The sequence below is a fragment of the Chiloscyllium plagiosum genome, unplaced genomic scaffold (assembly GCF_037043375.1).
Source record: "Chiloscyllium plagiosum isolate Xiang-an unplaced genomic scaffold, Cpla_swu_hap1 HiC_scaffold_7, whole genome shotgun sequence".
Lineage (NCBI taxonomy): Eukaryota > Metazoa > Chordata > Chondrichthyes > Orectolobiformes > Hemiscylliidae > Chiloscyllium > Chiloscyllium plagiosum.
In genome coordinates, this window is record NW_028270145.1 from 100,111,650 (window position 1) to 100,123,764 (window position 12,115).

General features: G+C 41.3%; 1 protein-coding gene across 2 annotated transcripts in view; it reads left to right on the forward strand.

Annotated features, from left to right (window-relative positions):
• The window catches only part of LOC122551779 (contactin-associated protein-like 5), an 888,067-nt gene that overhangs the window by 117,948 nt on the left and 758,004 nt on the right, over nt 1–12,115 (forward strand). For both annotated transcript variants that reach the window (XM_087989329.1, XM_043694242.2), the window contains exon 3: nt 6,486–6,679. In XM_087989329.1, coding sequence (XP_087845455.1) covers nt 6,486–6,679 — 194 coding nt within the window. The remainder of the gene's footprint in view (nt 1–6,485; nt 6,680–12,115) is intronic.

Below are 12,115 nucleotides of genomic sequence, written 5' to 3' on the forward strand. Positions count from 1 at the left end.
ACTGTCTATTCTGACTGCCATAGTGGATATCCTTACTTTTTTCTATATTATACTTTGTCACTACACTTCTTTAACCTGTCGATGTATCTCAGCAATTTATATTTCCGCCTCACTTTTGCGCTTTCTTGCAAAAATAGCAGGATCAATGTTCTTGCCTGAGGCAGCATTGTCTAAAAACAGCATGACTATTAATACAGAATCCCTGTAGCATTTGCTTGTGTAACAATGGGAGAACACTGTGAGATGCAAGCAATGAAGGATAACTTTCTACCCAAGCATCCGGAAAGAATCTTATCACCTCCATCGTAATTCTTTTTTTTCACTAGTTTCTATGAGTGTCCCTTGATCCAGCACACAGACCAATGTTCCAAGATATAGACTAGAATCCTATATTTATAGAAGGTTAAGTTCAAAAAGCAGTAAATAAAAATCAATAAAATCTAGCCCATGGCAACCACTATCATTTGTTGTAAAACCCAGTTAGTTTATGAATGTCCTTCAGGAAAGGAAATCTGCTGTTGTTGCCTGATCTGGTGTACATGTGACTCCAGCCCCACAGCAAAGTAATAGATTTCTGACTGCTCGCGAGGCAATAAATGCTAATGTCGCCCCACCCCCAGGAATGAATTCTTGAAAATTAATCCATTTGCCTCAACTATTTTGAATTGATACTTGCACCCCACTCATTTCCTTCCATTCCATTTGTCTCTTCCCAACTTTTCATATTTGTCAATTTGCCTTTCTCTCGTGTAATTTCATGGTGTTCTTTTGAAAACATCTGAAATATTCACTCAAACAACATTATGTTGCGGTGAGCTTTGCTTTCTCACTACTCCAAGTGAATTTTCTTTATCTCCTTAATGGATTTATTGGTAACTGTAATATTTATCATCTGCCATTCTCCCGCAAGTGGAAATGTTCTCTCCATATCTATTTTGCTGATCCATTCAGAATTTTAAAGATCACGATCTGGCTTCCTTAGTTTGTTCCTTTTCTAATCCCTAATGAATTCAATCTTATCAGATGCCTATAATCTCTTAGATTTGGTGTCACCCTTGTAAAGTTTCTTTGCCCCCATGTCTTTGAGGAGGCCAGGATTTTAAACGTGGCCTCCCTTGGATTCTGTATGAGTTTAACATAAGGAGAAAGTGAGGACTGTAGTTGCCGGAGATCAGAGTTGAGAGTGTGATGCTGGAAAGACACAGCAGGTCAGGCAGCATCCGAGGAGGAGGATAATTAATGTTTTGGGCATGAAGGGCTTATACCCAAAATGTCAATTCTCCTGCTCCTCGGATGCTGCCTGACCTTTCCAGCTGTCTTTCCAGCACCACACTCTTAACTTTGAATTTAACATAGCTTGAGAACCTCTGAACTCTTTAGTTTCATAAATAAATTCCAATGCTTTCACAATACTTTTAATCACTTTGCTGATCTGCAACTCTGCTTCTTATAATTTGATCATTTGTGCCCAGGATCTTTGACACCATTCAGTCCTCATTTAAAGGGAAGGCAATATTTCTACTTTTTGTTCTTTGAACTGATATTCAGAGTTTACCTATTTTTAAAAATTATTTTAAAATAAATCCATGGGATCTTCAACAGTTATCTCATTTCAAATCTGGAAAAATCTAACTTTTCTGTTGGGAAAAAAGACCCTGAGATTCCAGTTGTCTGCAACTTCTACACACCATTTTGTTCCCTGTCCCACATCTCTGTCTCAACTGAAAGAACAACGATTGCTGTAAATCAGAAACAAAAATTGAAATTCCTGGAAAAAGCACAGCATGTCTGGTGGCATCTGTGAAATCAGAGTTAACATTTCGGATCCGGTGACCCTTCCTCAAAGCTGTTCTTGGACCTTCAGCTGCTCCATTCTGTTAATCCTTGGCTCGTGGTGATCGTACAAATTAAATGCAGAATCTGTAATGTCTCTCAATCCTTTCAATTTGATCCTCCATAGTGAATGTAAAGTTGGTAACTCTTCCAATATGCATGTATTTTTGCAATATCTGTAAATTTCATTTGCAACTGTTCCAGCCGCTTGTAAATTTTATCGGCTGCAGGCTAGCTTTTCAAATTCAACCAGACACATTTCTGTTTCACCTTCAAGTTTGACCATTTTAAATTTCTGAATTTGTTAATGCAAATTAGGCACAGTGGTCCATTAAGATGAGTCACCGCACTTCGAAAATAATGATTTGAAAGGTTTTGAACTGAGAGAAAAACACAAGAACTGATAGCATAATTTATATATATATATATATATGTGTGTGTAACAGTCCAGTTTTCTCATTTACACCGATGAAGTAACCCAATCTGGAAACCTTGCCAATGTTTAATCCTGCTTCTGTCTCAGAGATGTATTTTGCACACAGTCAGTATTGCATTACTCCCTTGAATAATACATTGCAATAACAGGGAGGCAATGGCTTAGCAATATTATTTCCTGAGGTCCTGGGCTTGAATCCCATCACGGTAAATGGTGGAATTTGAATTTGGTAAGTCTAGAATTAAGAGACCAGCAATGACTATACATCCATTGACGATGGTCAGGAATAACCCATCTGGTTCACTAATGTCCTTTCAGGAAGGAAACTGCTATCCTAACCTGGTCTGGCCTACATGTGACTCCAAACTCACAGCAATGTGGTTGACTCTTAACTATCCTCTGGGCAATTAGAGGCAGGCAGTAAATGTTAGTCTCACCAGCGACTCCCTCATTCTGTGAATAATTTCTTAGAAAAATAAGTGAGGCATGTCAGCATTTTCACAAACAGTAGCAGGATAATCGCCAATGTGAAAGCAGCAAATTAAAATAAATGGAAGTCATTAAGAGCTTTTCTGACTTTCCTTGCCCTATTGTCCAACCAATATCCTTAATTTGCCTGAGGCTTTCAGTCAATGTTCTTTTAACTTTGAATGCATACGCCACACCATCATTTGTTACACTTGTTGCCCTCTAACTACACCTCCCTTTTTTTTGTCACTGGCGTTATTGATGGATGATCCTGAGATTTTGCAACATTTCAGAATTTCAATTTCTGCCCACAAGCATCTGTTGGGAGGCCAAAGCATTGGGAGTCATGCATGTTACTACATTTTGCTCTGCATGAAAGAATGGATCCACTGGCAAAAATACATTTGATTGCTTGTTGACAAATGATGGTACCAATCCTGATAGTGTGCCTATAGTCTAAAGTTGCCGCAATTCAAAAAGGCAATTCATTACCACCTTCTCTGGGGCAATTAGGAATAAGCACTAAATGCAAGCCTAGTCCATGATGTCCAAACGCCATGAGCAAACAGAAACAAAAGCTTTCCTTACAAGATTATTCTCTGCACCAAGATCCTTTGCTCGTGATTTAACTGCTCTAACACTGTATGCATCAGAGATCAGAACAAGAGGAAAGCATATGAAGATCTGTCTCTCAGTAATATCATGACTGATCTTCAACCTCAAATTCACTTTCCTGTTTTATTCCCATATTGTTGGATTCCTTTTAAGTTCAAAAATAGATGAGTCACAGAATACGTTCAATGGCATAACATCCACAGTATTCTTATCAGAAGTCACAAGAAACAAGGTTATATTTGAAATCACAAGCTTTCAGAATGCTGCTCCTTCATCACTGAATTTGTCCATCTCATTTCAATCAGCACCTCCACATCTCTGTATTCTTGCATAGACAATTTCAAAGACTCTGAACCCTCCGAGTGAAGAAATTTTGCCTCATTTCAGTCATAAATGATTGACTGCTTATCTGAGATATTTTGGTCTCTCCAGCCAGGGAAAATAAGCTATTATCTTGCCATTCTTCTAAACTGAAAGGTCCTTAGATCCATTTTGCTCCTCTCCCCTCATTGGACAACCCCCTCATCCCATGATTATATCCATGACCTCTCCAAGTTAGAAAGACAAAGGTACCAGATAAATGGAACTATCACCACTTGCAAGTTCCCCTTCAAGCTGTATGTCATCCTGAATTGGAACTACCTCACAGTTCATTCACTGTCGCTGGGTCAATGTCTGGGAATTCCCTTTCTATTAACACTTGTGTGTATACTTAAAACACATGGACATACTTAAAACACAGTGGTTCAAGAAGATCGTCCTTGGGCGGCATGGTGGCACAGTGGTCAGCACAGCTGCCTCACAGCACCAGGGACCTGGGTTCAATTCCTGCCTCAGGCAACTCTCTGTGTGGAGTTTGCACATTCTCCCTGTGTCTGCGCAGGTTTCCTCCAGGTGCTCCGGTTTCCTCCCACAGTCCAAAGATGTGCAGGTCAGGTGAATTGGCCATGCTAAATTGCCCGCAGTGTTAGGTGAAGGGGTAAATGTAGGGGAATAGGTGTGGGTGGGTTCCTCTTCGGAGGGTCGGTGTGGACTTGTTGGGCCGAAGGGCCTGTTTCCACACTGTAGGTAACCTAATCTAATTATAGTTCACTACTACTATTTCCAGGGCAGATTAGCCAGCAATGTCTTAATCCTGTGAGAGAACAATTGCACACATTGCATTTCTTAACATGTGCAATAAAATCACATTTGGAATAAAGGTGTGGAATAAATGTACTAAGACCCACACTGTTCTCTCAGAATTGTTATACCTCTCGCTACCATTACATTGATGCAAATGTCACTGCTTCAGTTCCTCTGCTTTTTGTCTGTACTGCTCAACTTTGTGTAGCAACTCCTCACCGCTTCCTGTTCATTTGACGCTTAATATCAGTTTTATGTCAATGAAACTCTCCATAATAGCATGGTTGCTTTTCTCCCTATTTATGTCAGTCTGTCTTGGTGCTGGAACATAATTCCTGTCAAACAAGCCAATTATAACTCTTTTTTGTCCTTCAATCTAGAAGGACAAGGGCAGCAGATATAAGAGAACACTGCCACCTTCAAGTTCCCCTCAAGCCACTCACAATCCTGACTAGGAAATATATTGCTGTTCCTTTAACTGTTGCTCAGTCAAAATCCTGGAATTCCCTCCCTAATGGCATTGTGGGTCAACCCACAGCAAGTGGGTTCCAGCAGTTCAAGAAGGCAGCTCACCATCACCTTCTCAAGGGCAACTAGGGATGGCAATAAATGCTGGCCAGCCAGCAACACCCACAGCCCACAAATGAATTAAAAATACACTCTTTTTTGACTTCATTCTAATTCGTCAGAGTTCAAATAATTGTGATTGGGGGGAAATTGATGCAAATCTTCTCTTCCTTACCCAGGGCACTAGAGCTAATTGGGGCAGCATAGTGGCACACTGATTGGCACTGCTGTCACGCAACACCAGGGTCCAGGGTTTGATTCCAGCCTTGGGTGACTGCCTGTGTGGCATTTGCATATTCTCCCCATGTGTGCATTGATTTCCTATTGTTGCTCTGCTTTCCTCCCAAAGGTGTGAAGGTTAAGAGTATTAGCCATGCTAAGTTGTCCTATAATATCCGCGGATGTGCAGGCTTGGTGAATCCCTGAAGCCTGGCAGGGTTTCAGGGATAGGATGGATCTGGGTGTGATGCTGTTTGGAGAGCCAGTGTAGACTCAATGGATCAAATGGCCTGCTACCACACTGTAGGGATTCTGTGTTTCTATGAATTGTAATGTCCCAGCTGTGTGACCATCTTTAACATTTCAGCTGCACATTGTGGAAGGAGAAACATATTGTGAGAATGTAAATTCACAAAAATAGGTCTGACTCTGCAGATATATGTCATTGCTTATGCTCCCCATGAGCCTCTTTGCTCTCTACTGCACTTCACCCAATCATCATGTGCTTCAATGACTGTTTCCTTCATGTATTTATCTCAATTCCCCTTAACTGCATTGAACCTATTTGCCTTAGCACAAGAAATAAGAGCAGGACTAGAAGTCATTGAGCTTGCTCACCCTTTCATTTTGATCATTGCTTATATTGGGTTTCAACTGTTCTTTCCTGCCAACAATCCTTATGCCTTCACTCCCGAAGAGACCGAGAAGCTGTCTGCCTCAAGTATATTCAGTGATGGAGCATCCAATAATACTCTGAGGTCGAGATTTCTAAGTATTCCACAACCCTTTGAGTGAAGTAACTTCTCATTTCACTTTTGAGCGATTAGCCTCTTGTCCTGTGACTGCGCCCCACCCCTCCACTTTCAATTTCACAGCCAGAGGAAAAAACCTTTTAGCATCCACCCTATCAAGCCTATTCAGAATTTTCTACGAGATCCCTTTCAATTCTTCTGAATTCCAGTGAACATAGAGCCAACTTACTTAACTTGTCTTCAACCACTGAATGTGCAAGCATTTTTTACACTTACATAATTAATTCACAAAAATGTAATCAGGTCTTCTTTACAAATCTTCTGAAATTAACATATCTCTATTGCTTACTATTAATTGGAATATGATTTGAATGCTGGTTTATTAAATATTATGCATAATTTGAACTTCTTGACTACTTAAAGTCTATAACCCAATGTTACCAATTGCTTTCAAAAACATTGTATTTCAGGAGCAGGTGGCTGGTCCCCACTGGAATCAAATAAACACCAATGGTTGCAGTTAGATCTCGGTGAGAGGACAGAGATTACTGCCATAGCAACTCAAGGTCGATATGGTAGTTCAGACTGGGTTATAAGTTACCTGCTGATGTTCAGTGATACTGGAAGGAACTGGAAGCAATATCGTCAGGAAGACAGTATTTGGGTATGCTTTTTTACACAGTTATTTTCAATTTCTCAGTATAAAATGTTAGATCAAAATGAAAATTCTAATTGTGAAGTAAGAACAATGTGTAATTCAAATAGCTCACACAATTGTTGGAATAATTAATAATTTTACTTCCATGTATACAAATACTCTGTGCTATTTTTAACCTCCATTTCAACTTTGTAATTTATTGTCTTTGGTCAAAAATGGTTCCCAATTGTATCATTGTTGCTGCACTTTAACATTCTGTAGGCTGAATTTTTACTGGACAAGATGCTATGTATTACTCAACCATCAATCCAACCCCACCACAGTATAGTGGTTGGTTTCAAACTGACTATCTTTAAAGCCAAAAGGTCACCCCACAGCAATAAGAACAAAAGAACAGAAGAACTAGGAGCAGGCGTAGGCCACCTAACCATTCGAGCCTGCTCCACCTTCAATAAGATCATGGATGATCTTTTCGTGGCCTCAGCTCCACTGACCCTCCCTCTCACCATAACTCTTTAATTCCTTTCTTGTTCAAAAAATTATCTATTTAGCTTTAAAAGCATTCAATGAGAAAGCTTCAACTCCTTCACTGGGCAGGGAAGTCCACAGATTCACAACCTGCTGGGTGAAGAAGTTCCTTCTCAATTCAGTCCTAAATCTGCTCCCCCTAATTTTGAGGCAGTGCCCTCTCATCCTAGTTTCACTTACCAATGGAAACATAAGAAGCAGATGTTGGCTTAAAGGAGGAGAGAGTGAGGCCTCTTCTCTCAATGAGAAGATGTCCTACCTCGAGAGCTGATGGACAATTTGACAATCTGGTGGGCGCCTGCAGTAGCCACAGAATTCATAAGGGACACTGCTGGGACTGTGAAGAGGACCCAAGAAGAAAAACAATGGATCCCAAACTCAGTTCAGTCCTGGAATTTAGGGTGTGAAAGGATTAGAGTCTAGATGGGATGACCAAGCAGGGAGATTGGGGGGATTGGGAGGGTGAGGTGGGTGGGGGGAGGTTGATGTTATCACCTTTCGAGATGGGTTGTGAAAGCTTTTGGCAGGGGGTGGCCCCTGTTACCCTTAGGTCACCACTTGAAGGATGTGAAGGTCATAGAGTTATAGTGATGTACAGCATAGAAACAGACCCTTCAATCCAACCCGTCCATGCCGACCAGATATCCCAACCCAATCTAGTCTCACCTGCCAGCACCCGGCCCATATCCCTCCAAACCCTTCCTATTCATATACCCATCCAAATGCCTCTTAAATGTTGCAATTGTACCAGCCTCCACCACTTCCTCTGGCAGCTCATTCCATACACATACCACCCTCTGGTGAAAACGTTGCCCCTTAGGTCTCTTTTATATCTTTCCCCTCTCACCCTCAACCTGTGCCCTCTAGTTCTGGACTCCCCGACCCCAGGGAAAAGACTTTGCCTATTTATTCTATGCATGCCCCTCATAATTTAGTAAACCTCTTTTAGGTCACCCCTCAGCCTCCGATGCTCCAGGGAAAACAGCCCCAGCTTGTTCAGCCTCTCCCTGTAGCTCAGATCCTCCAACCCTGACAACATCCTTGTAAATCTTTTCTGAACCCTTTCAGGTTTCACAACATCTTTCCGATAGGAAGGAAACCAGAATTGCATGCAATATTCCAACGTGGCCTAACCAATGTCCTATACAGCCCCAACATGACCTCCCAACTCCTGTACTTAATACTCTGACCAATAAAGGAAAGCATACCAAACACCTTCTTCATTATCCTACCTACCTGAGACTCCACTTTCAAGGAGCTATGAACCTGCACTCCAAGGTCTCTTTGTTCAGCAACACTCCCCAGGACCTTACCATTAAGTGTATAAGTCCTGCTAAGAGTTGCTTTCCAAAATGCACCACCTCGTTTTTATCTGAATTAAACTCCATCTGTCACTTCTTGGCCGGTTGGCCCATCTGGTCAAGATCCTGTTGTAATCTGAGGTAATCCTCTTCGCTGTCCACTACATCTCCAATTTTGGTGTCATCTGCAAACTTACTAACTGTACCTCTTATGCTCGCACCCAAATCATTTATGTAAATGACAAAATGTATATGGCCCAGCACCGATCCTTGTGGCACTCCACTGGTCACAGGCCTCCAGACTGAAAAATAACCCTCCACCACCACCCTCTGTCTTCTACCTTTGAGCCAGTTCTGTGTCCAAATGGCTAGTTCTCCCTGTATTTCATGAGATCTAACCTTGCTAATCAGTCTCCCATGTGGAACCTTGTCGAATGCCTTACTGAAGTCCATATAGATCACATCTACTGCTCAACCCTCATCAATCTTCTTTGTTACTTCATCAAAAAACTCAATCAAGTTTGTGAGACATGGTTTCCCACACACAAAGCCATGTTGACTATCCTGAATCAGTCCTTGACTTTCCAAATACATGTACATCCTGTCCCTCAGGATTCCCTCCAACAACTTGCCCACCACCGAGATAAGGCTCACTGGTCTGTAGTTCCCTGGCTTGTCCTTACCACCCTTCTTAAAAGGTGGCACCACGTTTGCCAACCTCCAGTCTTCCGGCACCTCACCTGTGACTATCGATGATACAAATATCTCAGCAAGAGGCCCAGCAATCACTTCTCTAGCTTCCCACAGAGTTCTCTGGTACACCTGATCAGGTCCTGGGGATTTTTCCACCTTTAACCGTTTTAAGACATCCAGCACTTCCTCCTCTGTAATCTGGACATTTAGCAAGAAGTCACCATCTATTTCCCTACAATCTATATCTTCCATATCCTTTTCCATAGTAAATACTGATGCAAAATATTCATTTAATATCTCCCCCATCATCTTAGATGGCCACCTGCTGATCTCTCATTAACGAGAGAGGTTACTTGCAGTCAGTTGAACCCAAGGGCCACCATGCCTTACGCAACGGGTTGAGAAAGCAAGGGGCATTCATGGTCACATCAATCATGGTGTGTTTCTTCACAATTTTTTAACCAGTTCAGTTTAAACAAACGGCCCACTCACTTCCATCTGTCTGTCCCCCTGCCCAACACCAACAACATGTGAGCAGTGTATTATTTGGTTCCATTGCTTTGTTAGAAAGCTCAATTGTTAGAAAGCTACTGGAAATGACGATAGGCTGTATATTTCACTGCTATTTCATGAACCCTTGGGGGAATGGATGGGAAAGTAGTGGGATGGCCATCCATTAGATTTTACATGCCCCTCTGCACACACCCTACAAAAAAGACACCCGGTAGCATGAACATAACATTCCCCTCTTTGTCCTTGACTCCATAAACCATTGCTCCAATGCCAATGCCAGCAAACTACATGAACCTTCGCAGAACAGTATGTGTTGGTGTTCGCAAGACCAGACTCACAAGAGTACACCCTACACACATCTGTGGAAGGAAAGCTCTCTATAAGGAGACTCAATGCATGAATATTCTTTGCAAAAATCAACTGACGATTTTTTTTAACATTTATATTTTGTTTGTTTCTGTTTATTTCTGATGAATAAAAGTGTCAAAGTTATTGTGTAATTTTGACTGAGTGGACGTTAGATTTGTATTCCAGGATAACAGTTGGGCATTTTTTTTATTTCAAGGCAGAAGCAATTCTTTCATTTCAACCTTGAAGGTCATTTGAAAAATAAAAACAACAGTCCAATGAATAAGGAATTGAGCCAGCAATCTATTGGGTCGTTAATTCATGTTGTGAAATTGAATTCACTAAATCTGGGCTGAAAAGAAAAAGAACATTGCAAGGCTGCTGTGAGAATACAGCAAATTTACTTACTTCCTTTACTGTTGGGATGTGCTATCTTTACTCAGTTACAGCCTACCTGTCAGCCTGGACTCATATTTCATGGTTGACTTTTGATGCCATGAGGTGGAACTCAGTAAGAACAAAAAAAACTGTCCTGGCAACATTGCTTATATGCCAAAAGCAACTGACGAATTTCAGAAATCAAGGTTACAGTAAATAATCAAGTCTTCTTCCAAGTGCCTTTTCTTTGAAAGAATTACAGAATGATGCTTTGTCAATAGACAGCTTATGTGTTGCCAAGGAACTGCATCTGATAAACAATATGAAATCAGAAATTGCTGGGAAACCTCCTTTTGCCTATTTTGAGTCCATAATGACACTTGCAGATTGAACTAGAAAGAAAAGTCATCTTGGACTTGAAGTGTTAAATAAAGTCCAGATCTTTGCCTCAATGGAGAGTCACTCAATTGTGCCAAAAATGCCAGATGTCCAAAATCCTAAACCCTATCCCAAACCCAGTATTTGTCATTATTGTTGATGTATGTCATTTAAATGACCATCTGCCCCCACTCAAACCAGATTTTGGAGTCCCTGCTCAGTGGTTAGCACTGCTGCCTCACAGCATCAGGGACCTGGGTTTGACTCCAGCCTCGGGCAACTGTCTGTGTGGAGTTTGCATATTCTCCCCATGTATGTGTGGGTTTCCTCCGGGTGCTCTGGTTTCCTCCCTAAATCCAAAAATGTGCAAGTTAGGTGAACCTGCCTTGCTAAATTGCCCATAGTGTCCTTGGGTGTGTAGGGTTAGATGCATTAGTCAGGGGTAAATATAGTGTAGATGAATGGGTCTAGGTAGGTTACTCTTCGGAGGGTCGATGTGGACTTGTTGAGCCAAAGGGCCTGTTTCCACACTGTAGAGATTCTAATTCTAATTCATTTTGGATTATGAGGTTATCTTTTTGTAGGGCTGGGGTAGCCCTATTGATATGGTCCAAAGACACCTTGTGTTGGAGGTCTGTACTCCTTTGGCAGGAGGGAATTACACATATTGGTAACTTTTCTGTGTGTGTGTCAGGGATAGTTCACATTTGCCCTTTGGGACTGTTAACTTCAGAGAATTTTCTGTCTAAAAAGTGACTAAAACTGTAGAAACTGATCAACTGTCCACTGTCCAAGATGTGTTAAGAAGTTCAAGAAAAGACAAGTCAAGAGCTATCAACAAGTGCCAGGAAGTATCAAGCAGTATCTGGCACTTTCAAGCATCAAGAAAACAGATGAGTCCCATAAAAATGTATTTTATTTTGTGAATGAGTGTGCTTTTCTCAATAGAATTTAGAACAATATGGAAATTTTAGTAGTATAATGTTTTTTTTTTTCTCTGTGTATCTGGTTACTTGTGTATATTAGGTGAGCTGTCCTGGTGGGGAGTAGGCTGGTGGGCAGAAATTGGGATTATGTTGGTATAGAGGTATGAGAGATCAAGGAGATGGTAGAGGGGATTAAGGTAATATGGGGCTATGAAGATGCATGGGGGAATGGGTAGAGGCCATTAGGTGGCAAGGACAGGGTATGCTGAATATAGGGAGGTGAGCGGTGAGGACTGGAGAAATGTTACAAATTGAGTCTCTTATTTTGATTTTTGGATACAGTGTTGGCTTCGTACCCAGCTGACCTCAGGGAAATT